The 18,217-nt window shown below is 41.6% G+C and overlaps 1 protein-coding gene across 1 annotated transcript in view; it reads left to right on the forward strand.

Moving 5' to 3' along the window:
* Positions 1 to 680: 680 nt before the first annotated feature.
* Positions 681 to 18,217, forward strand: part of LOC310956317 (polypeptide N-acetylgalactosaminyltransferase 10-like) — a 79,051-nt gene continuing 61,514 nt past the window's right edge. Inside the window, exon 1 of the mRNA XM_083926513.1 lies at positions 681 to 916. Within this exon, the coding sequence (XP_083782639.1) occupies positions 758 to 916 (159 nt within the window). The 5' untranslated portion in view covers positions 681 to 757. The remainder of the gene's footprint in view (positions 917 to 18,217) is intronic.

Genomic DNA, 18,217 nt, shown 5'->3' on the forward strand with positions numbered 1-18,217 from the left:
AAATGTTTGAACAAATGGGATCCGCCCCATCTACCCTTAATGGAAATTAAGATTTAGAAGTGTGCTATTGGTGAACACATTTAGTTTAGCAGTGACAATAAAGTCAACCCTTTAAGATATGACAATAGGAGCTGAAGGTTTCAACCTCATGTGTTGGACAATCTCAGTTCCCTGATGGCTGTGTCAATTTACATTCATAAGGGAATGTGGAAGTGATTCAAAATAATCCAAATTAAGTGGTTTTCACGTGCTATCACACTTGACTACATTTATTAATCCCTTTCCAGAGTGGATGTACTTAATAAGCTTTCCACAGGTGATGGTGCCCCAAAATAAAACAGTGTTTATCTTACTTACTTACTCTTACTCTTACTTTCAAGGTGCATTTGAAGGCGCCACAAGTCGCAGCTGGTCATACTCATAGACCTCTTTTTATAATGATTTAATTCGGCTATTTTTTTTTATTTTTTTTTACCTTACAGTCTATGGACAGTGATCACACATGGTAAACTCAAAAGTGTAGTTTAAGAGATTAATTAACATTCATTTTAAAAAAAGTTTTCTGGTGGCTGAACCTCCACTCCGGCTGAAGTGCAGTGGGTCGCTCCCCCTAGCGGCGGAGCTCGCAGCCGAGGAGCGTCACAGCGCCGGTGTCCGTCCCCCCAGTCAGAGTGAAAGTTGCCTCCGCTCGGGAAAGCGCGAGTTCGGGGCTTGCTAGTTTCCACCGCCGCTGCTTCACACGCTTTCTCCCGGAGAGATGAGGCGGAAGGAGAAGAGGCTGCTGCAGTTCGCCGGGCTGCTCATAGCGGCTCTTCTCTTCCTCCCTAACGTCGGACTGTGGTCTTTGTACAGGGACCGAGTCTTCGACAACTCGCCCGACACAGTGGACGGACCGGGCGGCATCCCCCAGATACAGGTAGGAGCTCGGCCGCGGGTGGCACAGTGTAGCTGGGGAGGTCTTTATGTTCTATCCGCTGTTTTGTCCGCTGTCTGAACGATGGCAGTGTCCGCCAGAAAGCCTTCAAATGGGAGTTTTATCGCTGCAGTGGCCGCAGAGAAACGCTGCGTACTTCCCCCCCCGTGCTTCTGTGCTCGCCTCAACGGTCTGGCCCCAACACCGCCGCCAACCTTTACATCCCCATTATGTTAGTGTGAGAGGGTGTGATGTGATTTACAAAATGGACCTTCTCATAGCACTGTGCTAGTTAGTTAGTTAGTTACAGTGGTCAGGCTGAATAGGGTAGCCACGTAGCTGAACAGCGGAGCTGGGCGTCACGGTAAAGTTACAGTAACACGGACTTCAGGAAGTTGTCCAAACATGTGAAGCAGGCGCTGCTGCGTTCACAGGTTGACAGGCGTCGGCAGCACGTAGCCAAAGGCACAACAGAGGGGCAGTTTTCCTAGTTTTGTATTCACGTGCTCATTCGCTGAGCCGATCCATGAGCAGGGTGATTTTTTTGTTGTCAGTGTTTTGCAGACCCAGACTGTGCCAACCATGTAATCATCTTGTTTACACATGGCAGTTTAAAGTCCCTATGGTAGGCTATTATAAGCATGTAGCACTCAAATAGGACCCGCCCATCTCAAGTTCCCAGAACCTCTTCAAATTGCTTCTTCCCTTCATCCAACAACACAAAACCCAAATACAGTGTAATACAATGATATAATATAAAAAAGGAAACAGATGCAAATCCTCAAATTTGAAACTTTTTGTTGATTTTATTGTCTTGGGGCGGCAGTAGCTCAGTCCATAGGTGACTTGGCTGGGAACCGGAGGGTTGCTGGTTTGAGTCCCTGTGTGGACCACGAATGGAGCGTGGACTGGTGGCTGGAGAGGCGCCAGTTCATTTCCTGGGCACTGCCGAGGTGCTGTTGAGCAAGGCACCGAACCCCCAACTGCTCGGGGCGCCGGTCACTGGCAGCCCCCTCGCTTTAACATCTCTCCATTAATTGCATGTGTTCGGCAAAATTAAAATTAATAATAGAGTGAAAATTTAATTTCCCCATTGTGGGACAAATAAAGTAATTCTTCTTCTTATTCTACTTAACTCATTGCTTCTCTGATGATACAAGTCATTGTGTGTAGAAGAATAAGATGACATTGGTGGGAACTGGTAAGGTCCATGTGATGCCAAAGTCAGCAGCAGAGCAGACAGTTTTCAAAGTTTGGTCACCTTGTAGGACACATATGTTATGATTTGCATTTTTGTTTCGGGTTATTTTATCTAAATGCTATTTACTCTTATTTTATATATTTATAATGTATGCTTCCTCGTGTCACACAACACAAGGAAGGAGGTATGGTATTTCCTGTTGCCACCTCTTTTTGGTCAAAGTGATTAAGTTGCACTTTGTGAAACCTGGTTTAAAATCAATTTGTCTGAACAGGAGACAGGATATTTCTGCACCAGCAGGATGGAGACATCTTAAATGATTTTGGAAAAAACTTTATAAACTTGGGTTTTTCAAGGTTCGCTTTTTTTTTTTCTTCACAGGAAAACAAGGATGTGGCTTGAATTGAATTATAAATGTGAAGGTCTTACAAGTAAAAAAAAAAAAAGATGAAGAAATGAGAGGCACACGTCAGAGCTGGGTGGGTTGTTTCGTTGCTCCGCATAAAAATTCAAAAACCTCACCAAAGCGGACCCTGTTTGACAGACAATAGTAGCTATTCTGATTCAAATGAGGTAAATCTGCTGAATGGAGGCTTTCACTGATGGGGTGCGTATGTGTGAGTGTGAATAAGTAAGTATGAGTTTTGGATGGTGATGGTGTTTGTCCAAATCCAGCAAAGTTGCGTGACAGGACTAATAGTAGAAAGTGTAGGCAAAGTTCAGTTCTGATGGCTTATCTAGAGCTTGTCTGATAAAATGGCTGTTATACGCATCGCTTCAAGCAGAAAAATGCTGGATCAATGTATCAAATAGCTTTGTAAATAATTATGTTCATTATCAATTCATCATTTAGTCTGTAAATGCTGACAAATCCCCGTCAAAAGTCCACAGTTATGTTTTCCATGTCTGGTGGTTATCAGTAGCTAAAGCCAATTTGCAGGCTGAATTGTGGGAGTGATAAAGCCAGCTTATTTAGCACAGATCATCTCCAAGGATTTCTTAGCTCAAATTTGGATTTGATATTTTAAATGACAAGAGATGTTATGAATGGGATTAAGGGACATCTACAAGGCCGGGAAAAGTCTGTTACATATTAGCAAACTGTGATAACGGCTGTCAACCTCCAGAACGTTTGATAAGAGACAAACAGGCTGCTTTGAAAAAATAAGGCTTTCTCCAATAACAGGGGAGGCGTTAAAAGGAAAAAAACAACATTTTAAACAGGTTTAACAAGGTGTGTCTCAGTTCATACATTGTACACATTCCCACCTCAGTTTTCGACAACTGTTGTCTGCTGCTTCCATTTTTCTGTTACTTGTCATTGGAATTTAATTTTCACAACTTGCTGATTGAACCAAAGGCCCGCCTCAGATGTAGATAAGCAGATACAATCTAGGAATGCCACCATGAGGACGCTTTATCACCGACCTTTATAACTGGTATTTGGAATACATAACAATCATCTGATGAATGCTTAATAACTGTTGCCTTCAAATGTTGCCACCTTCAAAGTTTACAGATTACTACAGATGTAAGTATTGTAACCTATACATGCCTGGACACAGGGTAACACTGGCAACACTGACTCCTGCTGCAAGTCTGGTACAATTCTGGCCTACACACAGCATCAGAGTGTCTTGAGTGAGAGGTTTAACCTCTTTACTATGCTGACACAACTGTATCTATTGGCATTTTTTCACTGTGTGGTACCAGCTCAACACAGTGCACTAGCCCAGCACAGTAGGGATTTGCTTTTCCACTGCAGCAGCTACCTGCATAAGGGTGTGTCTTCAACGCGTGTATCATTTATACTGTTGGTGGAGTTGTGTTTATTCTTCTGGTGTTCCGGCTCTTATCACCGGCTGTCTGGAGATCCATATGCAGCCATTGTCTGGCAAAAGGTAGTGTTGTCTGCACGTCCATCCGTGGGCAGAATTTCCTTATTTTTAGTTTCATAAAATATAACCAAATTCGCAGGATATTACTACAGACATTCATACTCTTACGCTGCAACATCTGCTATTGCTATTTAGAAGTTGCAACCTAAGGAGTGGTAAAATGGAGGACATATGTATTCCATTTCCTATAAAGTCTTCACAGTAAAAGTCCCCATTGCTTTGGTATTAAAGAGCTTGTATTACAGCAGCTAAATCAGAAAATGTTGGGTTTTCATTAGCAGTATCTTAACACATTCAAAACGTCTTTGTCGCTTGTCTCCTGCACAGGCATGAGTTGAATGTCACAACACACACTTAAAGCCCCTTCAGTATGAGCTCAGGTCGCCTGGAACTTTGACAGGGGTAGTACTCAAAAAAGAGAAAGAGAAGCGGGTACTTGAGCCGTACCCTCCAGTGGAAAAGCGATGTATTAGTCGTATAAGACGTAATCGTGCCATTGCGTACAGTCTGAATGAGTATTTCAAGTTTGCTCTGGCAAACATTAGCAGCATCAGAGCTTTCCCACAGTGACCATGACAGAAAGGTAATTTGCACATCCCTGTCTCTTATTGTGGATGTTGAAGCAGAGGTGGCTCAGCTTCCTCTGGTCTGCTCCAGCAGCTCAGGTTAAGTGGAGGTTAAGGAAGATGAGAGCAGCAGGTAGATTAAAAGAAAAAAGACCACGTAGTTGGACCTGCTACCTGCTGTGCTGCTCAGCTAACTACCTAACTGGCTGGACACTGTGTCTGTACTGGCTGAAATGCATGCATGTCCTGTCAAAAGCCTGGCAGACGTGTCCAAATGCATTTGCGCCAACCTCCCAAAGCATTCAGTTAGTGTATGGTAGTTGGTTATGGCACGTTTTATGTTGTTCAGAAGTAGTCTTTCTTTGGGCTATTTTTACAGTGACTTTTTACTCTACCTGTGCCTGTGCAGGGCAGGGTTTAACAAGCTCAACTCAGTTCAAACTTGAATTTTTACCATGGCAGACAACTTCCTGTTCTGTTGCTAATGAGACTGTGTTAGTGGAGGTTTTGCCTCTTTTCTTGTCCTCAAAATTTCATGTGATTTTTTAACAAATAAGGAACATGGCAAAAAGCTGGCCATTCTCAGACTAACTTCTAACCTCACAGTTCAAATCTACCAAACCTAAGGTAAACTAAACTCTTCCTCTTCCAGCTGCTTCACCGTCAAAGCCTTGCAGCCTGTTTTTTTTTGCTTTGAAGCAGCTGTGGATGGAACTGGCATGAATTATTGATTAATCAATTGACTGAGAATATGAATCAGTAATTAACCTTATTTAGAAGTTACAGTATCTCAGATGTGTGGATCTGCCTCTCTGCCTCACAATGTTTATCTTGCAGTCATATGAAACAAGCCTCACTTTTGGGATTTGTGATGTGTTTGTCTTTATTTTTGACAATAAGACTAAGAGAAATTAGATCGATAGCAGAGCCCAACTCAGCCAATTGTTCAAGGTGGGTTAGGCCCAGTCAAGAGACCAATGCAGGAAATATAAATTGGACGACACATACAGTATATTTCTGCATATGTCAAGTTCCATTTTTTTTTGAGGCAACTTGCTGGTGGATTCTCCTCTCACTAAACTGGATGTAATAAGCTCTGCTAAGATTCTAGGAGATAAAGTGTGCTCTTGAAAGGAAAGTTGGCTTCTGTACACTCGAGGCTACATTTATGAGCCACACACTGTTGGCTGGATTACTGTTCATTCATCATGGCAGGACCTTGTGAGTTTCCCCTCTGACACATGTACAGTCTCTCTCTCTCTCTCTCTCTCTCTCTCTCTCTCTCTCTCTCTCTCTCTCTCTCTCTCTCTCTCTCTCTCTCTCTCTCTCTCTCTCTCTCTCTCTCTCTCTCTCTCTCTCTCTCTCTCTCTCTCTCTCTCTCACACACACTCACACCCACACTCACACACAAACTTGTATATACTGCTTTTAGAGCCAGTAGAAGGTTGGCTAGCGATAGTCTGGTCTTATTAATGAGCAGACCTCAATGTAAACAAGTATATCCATGTAGAAAATCTGAAAACAAGGTAAAATCCCAGTTAAAGAAAATTCTCGTCTGCCTCAGAAGTGCCTTAGATGGTTGACGCAGCTTGCTAGGCAAATTATTACTCGAAAAATTGGCGTTCTGAATAAATACCCCCAGTGCTTCAGTCTGATTTTAAATTCCCAAGCTGTCTGCTTGTGATGTATTCCTACCCCACAGTCACAATGCAAATCAGATATTTGTTTGACCCCTCTGTCCCCGAGGGCTCCCACAGGCCTGGAAAAAACATTGAAAGTCTGACATTTGTCCCTTTTGAGGAAAAATAAACAAACCCTTGATGCTTTATTCATTTACTTTCTATCTGTTCAAAACCCTTCGAAGAACACATGTTGGGTGTAATTGGGCTGAGACATGATTGGAACCACTGAAACCTTTTAATTGAATAATTTGCTTTGTAGCTCACATTGTTATAATACGAAAAGCTGCTGTTTTCCATTGCAACACATTGGGAGGGAAAAACATATAACTCTTCCCCCGTTCCTCCTTTAACAGTTTACTCAGCAATCAAATTTTTTGAACAACAAGTTCATACTTTTTCATCACAAAAACTAATTCCCAGGAACTGGGCCAATGTAGACATACTGTATACAGTAATCTAAATGTCCCAGATTCTGAGGCTTTTGCTTGGTGCTCCAGCAATGTCACACTGTCTGACCTGCAGCTCCCATGTCTGTTTCCTCTCTATTGCTATTCTGATACACATTACAGATGAATAAGAGTTTGGCCCATGGTTCTGTGAAAAATCTTTCCATTTGCTTTATTGACATCATGCGGGAGAGAGGGAATGACGTTTCATGCCAGGAGCAGGCAGTGATTTGATTTTTGAACGCTTGGGAACCTTAAGGCAACACCTACAGAAAGCGAGAGTCCAAATTGCACAGAAACAAAATTGAAATTGAGTGGATTTATGCTGCCTTCGCAAAAATCGCTGATGCGGATTGCATCACACATGCACAAGGATTTGAAGAAAAAATTAGCCTCCTCAAGGCACATTTTAAATGGGAATTGGGAGTAACTTCAGTCTGCAGTGAAATTCCTTATATGACTGCAAACAAGAAAGAGAAATGGGGGCTCTCTGCAATTAGGAAAATTGCATCAAATTTATGAATCCTGTGAGGTTAAGGGCAATTAGAGAAGCTGTGAGAGTAGGATTAAGACAATTTAACATGGTTTACGATAACAGTTGTGAGAGTTCATTAGAGTGCATTACGCTGCACAGGGCTGTATTTTATGTTTTTGTCTTTTATGACCCGGGCGACACGATGGTGTGGTGGTTAGCGTTGTCGCCTCACAGCGAGAGGGTTCCTGGTTTCTGTGTGGAGTTTGCATGTTCTCCCCTGCGTGGGTTTCTTTCCAGTCTAAAGACGTGCACGTGTTAGGTGAATTGATGACTCTAAATTGCCCGTAGGTGTGAATGGTTGGCTGTCTCTGTTCGTCTCTATGTGCCCTGTGATAGACTGGCGTCCTGTCCAGGGTGTACCCCGCCTCACGCCTGATGTCAGCTGGGATCGGCTCCAGCACCCCCGCGACCCTGATAGGGACAAGCGGTTGAAGATGAATGAATGAATAGTCTTTTATGACTACAAAGGTTGACCTCAGTGGTTGTCTGTCAGAGTGTTAAACATAAGAGAAGGTCATTGTTAGGCCAGAAAGTACATGGTGTATGATTGTCTTGAACAGCAAAAAGGAAAGTCATAATTTTGACAGTGATTTTTTTTTTCTTTTTCAGGATAATTACTGGTTCATTACAACATATTTTTGTTTCCAGTCAGACGATTAAAATGGGTATTAAAGAAACCCCATGTTTTTTGAAACCAAACAAAGGCAGGAGGTACAATTATTAACCAAACATCACAGTTTTCAAGAGGAGAAAGGCAAAGCAAGAAATGTTTGTGAATGTAGTTCATTGCTAAAGAAAGAAGCAAATGTGTATATCTGCTGACCTTTCCTCCTGGCTATTAGCCCCCTAAAGGATTTCAAGAGACTTAACATAAATAAAAGAAGAAGGGCTCATCCCTTCATGTTTTACAATAACTACAGATGAAACAATTAGTTGATGTACATATTTAGAAGTAATTGGCAATATTCAAATAATTCAGTCGTCATGTCAGTCATTTTTCAATCAACAACTTGTTCCTCCAATGTGAGGATTTGTTGCCGTTCTTTGTCATATACAGTATGATCGTTAACTGAGTCTGTTTTGTTTTTCAACCTTTTTGAAGATTTTAATTTGTGATCTAGGAAATTTGTAAATGTGCCGTTTCCAACATTTTATTGACAAAACCATTGAGCAAACAATACTTTTAGAAGATTATTGATAAAGACTAAAATCAATTTTTACAGCTAAAAATGAAAACATTAAAGGCAGGGGTGGTTGACATGAAATAAATGAATGTTGTGTAGCATGTGCCTGATAATGTTTACGGGGTCTACAGAGCTGTTTAAATCGACACGTAATGGCGACGATGGGTCCATCACATCCCAACTAATTGTAGTCTTTATTGCTTTATTATAGAACGGTATTTTCAAAGTGATATATATCACGTTCAGATATAAGAGTACAGAAAAATGATCTCTTGATGATTTGAGATTTTGTCACAGTGAGATCATTTAGAGAGACAATAAATCATAAAGCTCTAGGATTTTGTGATTGGGAGAACAAGCTGTTACCTGATGCAGTCTCACTGAGCTGTGGGCTAGCTGTGCTGTTAACCTGGGAAATGAGATTTTATCTTTAATGTGTTAAGCCTCTGGAAACGGGAGACTGAGGGATGAAAGTCATTCGCAAAGACAAGTGGAGTTACTTGCTGCAGACTTAAGTCGTTGCACTTTATCACTCAGTGCTGAGAGAGAAAGGCAGGAATGGTGGGGATGAAATACCTCAGGAGAAAAAGGCAGAGTGAGCGGGTAAAAGAGGTGTTTGTTCACAGGCTGGCTTTGTTGGAGAGCATTTCCTCCCCAGGTTCCTCACACAAGGCAGACGTTGACTCGCTGCTGGCTGCGACACAGACTGAGCGCGTGCAGTAGCTGCTCTGTATGCCTGTCAGGGATCTGCTGCCCCAGATCAGTGCAAGGAGCCAAATGAGGGACAGGTGCAGCAGACAGCCTGTGGATACGAAGTGAGGAGTCAGGCTTTTAATTACAGCCACGTGGGTTATGGAGCTGCTTTTTTTATGCTCAAATGATTAAGCTAATCCCAGGATGCCAATTTAAGGCCAGCTCTGTGCTTCAAAGTGCTGATCCTCACAGAGTATAAGATACATCCTCAGGGCTTAAAGCTCGCAGGCATCATGCCTGATTTCATGCAGAGAGCATTTTTAAATTCATATAATACTTAATTTAATACATTGTACACACTTCCACCTGGACAACTTTTCAGACTCACAAATAATTTTCTGCTTTGACCCCTGCATCCTTGAGGTAAGTCTGTTTTCAGCATAAATCGGTTTCACAGTCCCCCTTACCTTGGGTCACATACTGTGTGTGTGTGTGTGTGTGTGTGTGTGTGTGTGTGTGTGTGTGTGTGTGTGTGTGTGTGTGTGTGTGTGTGTGTGTGTGTGTGTGTGTGTGTGTGTGTGTGTGTGTGTGTGTGTGTGTGTGTGTGTGTGTGTGTGTGTGTGTGTGTGTGTGTGTGTGTGTGTGTGTGTGTGTGTGTGTGTGTGTGACCGACTTCAGTTGTATATAAATACGTCAGTTTGGAGTATTTTTCTAGTAGTTTGGATGTCTGGCTTTCTGGACAGATTTTGACACACAATGTATCACAACCATGTAAGATACATTCACCAAACTTCACGCGTATAGATCAAAATGAAGGTTGAGTTAAAAAATGTGTGTGAAGTTTGAAAGATGTGGACATTTATGAGGCATGGAGAAGTTGAGTTGCATTAGTAGAATTGTAGCAGGCAGTGTTTGAGCCAAATTTGTGACTAAGAATCAGGATATCTCAGCCATTGCTGGTTAGTTTTTAAAATTTGTCTTATGGGAGTCCCCCAACTTAATATTCAAAATTCCTACAGTCTCTTTGCATAGTTTGACTACCTTTTTTGAGAACATTTTTTTTTCTGCTTGGGATGTCAGAATGGCCACGGAGGCGGAGTCAAACGTTTGCTATCATAGAGCGAGAGGAAACGTGATATTACTTAAATGTTTTTTTAGACTGTCCCTCCTGGACAGAGTTTATAGTTCTGCACATGATTGTTTACATGAAAAGTAAGAAATAGTTAAGTTAGTCAAGAACAAAAAAAGCTAACAGAAATACAAACCCTGGCTACTTCCTCACCTCTATACAACTAGCCAACCGAAGCGTGAAGTGTGTGGATGTTTGATCATCGGTTTCAGTTTAAAATGGATACTCTGAATGTTGATTGACTTTAACAGAACAGTGCTTTCTGCCAGTTGGGAAGGCTCCGAATGAATCCATTGAAGTTGGTTGAAATGTTTCACACAGATTGTCAAAGTCCTTTGTATCTTGTGCACACTAAATGACTCCTTGCTTTGTAGATTTGAACACTGACCCTTGTACTCATTATCTGCTTCTGGTACTCTTGATGAAGTAGGAATTGAAGGTCACCTACTGTTAACTGCTGTTATCATTACTGTTAATCATCAGATGAATTTCTCAACTGTAAAACTGCTACAACTAACATGACCTACTCAATGACGATCATTTTTTCAGTTCTTACATAGCCCATCAAAAACTATTCTGTGAAACATAAATTGAATGTAAAAAACATTACAAACACAATAAAATATGAATATACTGTATACAGCTTTTATCAAGTAAAAATTTTTGTCAATCCACTGTGCAGTGAGGCAAAACATACTCCAAACTCCATATATATCTAGTATATCTAGCTCATAAACGGAGAAAGGCAGGTCATCTGAAGTGACGGCATCATATTTTTAGTAATCCCGTTGATTACATTGATTAAAGAAATCTTAGTTGACTAAGGGCGCACTCACACTGTCCATCCGTACCGTGCCCCGTGCTTTAGGGTACGCGCGTCAGGCCTGTTTGTACTCACACTACCTGGGCCTCGTAGCCAATGCTTCTTGCCTGTCTATACGTCATCATGCCGTAACACGTCAGACGCATTGATCATCTCGGTGCGTCGCTTTGTTTACAAATCTTTCCATAGACCTCAGAGTTTTTGGGCGTCTTGTCCAACAGTTTTTAAATATTTTCATCTGACCAAATCTGCAGTAAACACTCCATCTCCACATCACACCAACGCTAACCTTTCGCCGCCATAGTTTTAAATGTCTTTTTTCTATGTCCGAACAGGCGCACATAAAACTATGTCAGAAACCACCGTAGGCCTCGTGATCATGCATGTGCAAACGTGCTTTACAAAAGCCCACCAAACGGGCAGTGGCTGGCAAGCGTACCGATCCTAGGCGTGGTACGGTTGCACTCACACTGGTCAAACGAACTTGACTTTACCCGTTAAAGGTGCTTGGGCACGCTACGGCTGGACAGTATGAGTGCGCCCTAAGATGAAAAACAGCGGATTAGTTGACTAATTGATTAGAACTTGTCAATACTGGTGGACCTGGACTCTTCTCATATTATCGTCTGCTTGGACAATGTGTTTCCTTTTTCCTTTCTGAACACTTCTGTGTTCTTGACCAAACTACCTGATCTATGAATTCATCTTTTCCAAAGGGAAACACACCAGTTAACAGTGTAGTTTTTCTAGAGAGATTATTCTACTTCCAGCGGTATGTTTTGATGCATGAAGTGTGTCTGTCTGTAGCTCTTTGAGTCCGCAGCATTTAAAGGCAGTTTGCTGTAAGCTTTGTGCATATGAGATAAAAGCTCTGTGTGTGTAACTGTTTGTGCACAGAAGACGAAGCAGCATCTTTTCCACATTGGCTGCCTGACTGAACGACACTAACGATCAAACGTTAAGACAAACCGCAGTCATGACCGTAAAATCGGCAATGCTTCATGGGCAAAGAGGAACAGTTTGAGTGTCCATAGCAGATGAACCATTTCGAATATGGCAGATTACTGCAACCGTATGTTCCTCTCAGTTTACTGACCACAAGCTCTTCAGTAGTGTGGCTATTCTTCTTTGGGCAGTAACCCACATGAGAAATGTCAGTGTAGACAAGAAATCTAGTTTCCTTTTTCAGGTTCAAGGATTAAGAATATCCAGAGAAACATGACAAGGAGTATTTTTAACAGTTAATGGTCTATTAGAGCATTTTTTCTCTAAACATATCAGTAGATCAGTAAAGTAACGGAGGGCCACCATGTTGACGCCCATTCACGCCTGCAAACTGAAATACTGGAGACGGGACAGGATGGTATTCATTGTGGACTGCACCTCAAACATCCACTCAACACTTCTCAAAGACCATAAGGTCACCCAGCAGCACAAAGTTGAGACAGGTTTAACTTTATGTAAATATCTTCATGTTAGTATCCGGAAGTGACAAGAGACAACCAGGTTTCTCTGGTTTTGGTGATTTGGTAATCTTGTTCAACTGTAATGAGCTACCGTCCAGGACAAGATGAATGGAAAACACGATGTGCAGGAAATGAAAAAGTACAGTAGCAACAGGTGAGAAAGAACTGCCCAATTGGACAGCATTTTGAGAGTATAGTGAACACTACAGGGGGAGAATAGGTTGTGACTGCTCCTATTTATTGAAGTTGTGCCAGAAGTTGTGCCAGTTGACGTCCTAATTGATACACTGTTATGCCATGTCAATAACACATAAGCTGTAACTCTGTTAGACCACGACATGCTGTCCATGAATTTTAGGTTTAACAGCATGAGATTGGCAGCAATAAAACCAATAATTGGGCAATTTCATAAACATTGATTTTTCCATCTGCAACAATAACAACAACAGCAGCAACTACTAAGAAAATTCAATGAAAAATAAAAGAAAATCCTGCTAATATAAAGCCGGGTGCTGCAGCACGTGCTGTGCTGTCAATATCAGTGCTGTCCGACTTCCTGTTATAGCCTTATTACCCAGAACCAACGGTTCTTCTTTGAGTGTGATTGTAAACATGTTAATGAAGGGTTCAAGCTCTTTGCTGAGCAGCACCTAAGCAGCTTTTTCTGGTGTAGTGTAAGCTTTGTTCATATTTCCTCACCTACATCCCCACAGTTGTGTGAACCACAACTTGCCAAGTTTCCAGAATAACGTATTTTTTTCTCCAACATTACGCCACTGCTGCCCCGTTTCTTTTTCTTCTTCTTCTTCTGTGAAGTGTGACGACTTTGTTTCATTTTGACAGATTATGGCGCACTAGATGTTTCCTTTAGTTCAGAGAGCTTCAGACGAAGGGTTTGAACTGAGGCAGTCGGTTTCATTTCCTAGTCTTAAAGCCCTTTCCAGCAATCAGACTGCAGCCACAGCAGCACTTCTGAACAGCTGTATGATGATTGACGTGCTGTCTCTGGAAGAAATTGCTGCATTTTTTGCTCCGCTAGACCGTGGCCTTCCTTACTGAGCTACTCGCAGGAACAGCAGGTGATGTCACTGTTAGCATTTATAGGGCTTTGATTGTTTCAGACACATATACACACCATCCCCCAACCTGTCTTCAAATTCCCCCACTTTGTAAAATATTTTCATTGGCATTGATTAGGTATGTAAAACTATGCGTGAAAATACAAGCTGTGTAGGTGAGTAGAAGGTAAATGGAACCAGCTATAAATGCTTTCCCCCCCCCCAGACTCAGGGAAAGGCTGAGATGGTAGCTGATGCAATGTAGCAACAGTCTAGTTTAATGTCAACACTTCTGTTTTTCTGCCTGCACTGGATGTTGGATTTTTCAGAGTTACACTGTATTATTGAAATGATTCAACTTCTAGGCCTCAATGAAGCAACACAGAACACCATGTTGTAGTTTAGAAATACAATTTGCAACTTTTATTCATTTTGCATAGGCTTTACTCCTCAGTTGAACAAAACTCACCCTCAGACATTGACTCTCAGATGCTAACAACACTACTATCAATAGTACTTAAGTTGTGCTCTTGGATATTATTAGACTGGGTTGTTCTATTTTTCAGAGTCATCGCATGCAGAGCAGGGTGGACTGTGGACCAAGGCACACCTTTTAATAAAGAGAGCAAAATATTAGAATGATATTAGTATAGCTACTCTGTGTGGCAATTAAGTTAGCATATTTAGCAGCAACACTGGCTAGAAAAAATATATTTATACAGGGTTCTCCACACACTAGCATGCTGCTGGATCAGATTCTCCTCAGCTCAACGCCAGAACAGTAACATCGGAGTTCTCATACCCCGGTTAACAGACCTAGATAACTCCTTTAGTAACCGGGGTATTCATGAATGTAAACATCTTACCCGGAGTAATATCAGGTTTCCGGTCTGCGCATGCTCCTTGGGTTATAACTCCCCTCCCTACTTTACGGCAGTGGTTTCTGAGCCTGAAATAGAATAAACCAGGAAGCAACAGCGCCGAAAATTCTAACCATTAAACTGAGGAAGGACTTCCTCATGTCAAGTGACGTCATTACCAGGAAGACCCACTTCTGTCGTAATTCTGTCCAAACGTCGTCCATTTCCTCCCGCTTGTGATTTTTCACAAATGCGAACCAGAAAAAAAAGCTGCTATCCGACCAGCTGTATGTTGGTGGAGCGCCACCTACTGTACTGGAGGTTGAGTTACTTCTGTCATTTTCCTATTCAACCCCTTTCATGTATATGTATGTGGTGAACTTCAATAATTTGATTATTCCCTTTAACCTGGGTAAGACCATTTTCAGGTTACTGATGTGCATGTCTTTTTACCTCCATGGTGTCAATTAATAAATTCCCTGATTAAAAATTGTGGAAAACCAACTGTCTAGTATTATTTCTTAATCAAATATATCATCACCTTTTTAAAACGTTTCCTTTTCCCACATTGCTATCATGTAGTATTTGTGTATGATACTCAAATGGAGGAGGCAACTATTCTGGTATCCTTATACTGCCATGCAAGTCACATTTTACCTTAAGAACTAATTCATATAGAATTGGTGGATGTAAACATTCTAGAAAATGTGACACACACACACACACACACACACACACACACACACACACACACACACACACTGTTAATTGGTGATTCACTTGTGTAGCTGCTTGTGGAAATGGGATTTGCTTTAGTTGCTTTTAACCACTGACGTGTGAATTACGCTCATGACAAACACGTCATTCCCAGAGAAAGATAACTTGCATCCCTAGCTGCTTTAACATTCTACCATGCCGCCACTGAACACACTCAAGATGCCACCAATGTCAACACATTTCTCATTGTACTAGTGGCAACTCAAACTTCTCAAATAGTCAAAGAAAAAAGGGAGAAAAAAGAAAGACAGATTTGATTTCAATGCAGTAAAAGGAGCCCTTTCATATGAAGTATCCTCCTTTTGGGGAGAGGGTCACAGAGGGTCATTGAGTGTTTTCAGACCTTTGCACTGCATGTGGGTGTCATGAATGTTTGAGAAGGTGAAGGAGGGCTCTTGGTGAACTTGAAATGAAGGTTGTGCACACAGTTCTATCATTTGCATCTTTCTTGAGCAGTTGAGTCTGCTGTCTCACACTGTTACTGAGAAGCTGAGCACACTGAGTCACTTTGTCTCCCTTCTCTGTAAAACTGTGTCATGTCCTTTTTGGACAAACCAAATGTTTTGGAGTTGAGAGCAAAGGGTCCTTTACAACCTTTTGGAAATGTTAATTGTTCTTGAATGCTCCGGAGTACAAAGGCTGGCCTGTAATTGTAACAGGCTTACTGGCTGATTGCAGTAAATGTCTTCCCCCGTTTCTTAAAGCGGCAGTTCTTGTTAAGGAAAAACATAACCCATTTTTTTCACTAACCTTTGTGTAGCAATGCATAGGGTTTCAGATTCATGTACCCAAGCCTTGAGGTATCAGCTTCTGAAACGTCTGTACCACCCTGATATAATCGAGGTTGATGGGATTTCATTTGTGCATTAAAAAAGGTGCGTGACTCTCCACAAACTATAGGCTGGTGTTAATAGTTTACATAGAGACTGGAGCTACTTTATATGGAAGACAGAAATAAACACCACTCCTTATATTGGATAATCCAAAAACATTGCTGAGGAATCGATTAACCTGTGGACATTTCTCTAATTCATTATTAAGTCTTAAAATGTCTGAATAAGGACAAATGCAGATTGCTAGGCATGAAAGCCCAAGGTGACATCTTCCAATTGCTTATTTTGTCTATAGTTCTGTAAAAACCCAAGGCATACAGATCATTTTCTGAATAAAGCCTTTGTGATGGCATTGAAAGCTCTGAAAGGATAATAAGTTGACCATTGAGCTTAGATAAGTCGGTGACACATCCCATCATAAGGGGCATAGGAAAGCATGGAGTAGCTGGAACCTACAACTATTTAGCATTAATATTTATTCGAAATACTTGTCACTAATTCAATTACAAATTTTACGCTTTTTTAAGGTAATCTTTCTGTCACAAAAACCTCTGTCAAACTTACCTTGATTAAGCAGCAGTAATCGCACAGATGGTAAAACCTGGACAAATAAAAACAATCTGCATGGTTAGATACCATTAGAGGGCCGATCATATAATCATACATTTTTAAGGGCTGCAGCTTTTTTGTTTATTTCTATATCAAATGAGTAATGTCTTGTTTCTACTGTTGGGTCTCGTTGCTGCTCAGGTGAACTGGCGCTTGCCATTAATCTCTGTGCCCAACATTGATGGGAGGCAGTGGGCTGTAGCAAGTTGGTAGATTTACAGCATGTTATTCCATTATGAACCAGCCACTGAATAGGGGTATTTCTGACAGTTCTCAAAGCATAGCCTCCGCTCACTTTGTTTCACATTATGCTCAACTATTGGACTGTTTTCAGTTGAACCCTGAGCTATCATCCTGTGGCCTGATTGTCCCCTCTCTGACAAATGTTGATAATTGCTTTCCAGTGGAGCTGTAAAAGCTCTCTCTGCTGAGCTCATTGGTTCACTATTCCAAACCAGTGGTGGGAAGGAGCAGCAGGCTTCTGGCTCTCCATGGCACAGTAAAGCTTGGCACAGCACGCCCAGGCAGCCGTAGGGAGATGTATGGATGGATGCTAGTAGGATTAGGGCCACTGAGATAACTGATTTGCTGATCATTATGTAAGCCACATCTGTCCTCTGTCCCCTCGGTGGCACCCGGCCTCCAACGCTGAAGCCTGCCAAACCCAGCAGCAACACGATGAGACAAAGCACTGCGTTCTGCTTACAGAGCTTGTCACAAAAACACAGAGCAGATGATGGGGGTAACTAAGAAAACAGTGTTCATGTAATGACAGAATTTGTGACCAGTAAAGTGCTTTCAATTCCAGTACAAAAGCCTACAAATGGATCGATTCAAATCACAGCTTTTACTATTAGCTGCAAGATAATTATTTCCTAGATTGATCAGTTTATTTTTTGATTAACCGCTTGTAAAATGTCAATTAGTTAAAAATATTTTGCATGTCTGTCCTTCCAGAAGGAGGGATTCTTCTTTCTCTCTCCTCCGGAGATTTCTCCCCTTGTTCCATTCATTTCACTTGACATGGAAAATAAAAATACAAATGAACATGTGAATGGAAATATTTTATTAATATACAAGGGAAAGATTTATATATATATATATATTTATATAATTATCTCTCAATAGATTCTCTTGTTTCTGAACTCTCTACAAGAGCCTTAAGTGCAGCGTCCCTGGTGGGATTACTTACAATGCTCAAGGATGTTTTACAGCAGGTCACATTGTTTCTGCCACTGTACCTTGGCCTTGCTTTGGCCTGAAGGACAGTCTCCCTGTTCTGAGTTAGATCCAAGGACCATGGGATGATAGGAGAGGATTGACGTCTAGCTTGGATGACACAGAAGATGTTCTTTGAGCTGGCAGCACCACAACTCCGTACTTAATGGCCACCATACAGTATTTCCCTGCTTCCTCTCCCTCAGACATGATAATAAGGAGCTTATTTGAACAGCACTTTGCTCAGATGGGTTTGGACGGGAGCCAGTGGAAGCTGTGATCATGACACCAGTAACCCAGATGTAAATTACCACAGAAGCCCCTAA

This window comes from Echiichthys vipera, assembly GCF_963691815.1.
Source record: "Echiichthys vipera genome assembly, chromosome: 14".
NCBI classification, from domain to species: domain Eukaryota; kingdom Metazoa; phylum Chordata; class Actinopteri; order Perciformes; family Trachinidae; genus Echiichthys; species Echiichthys vipera.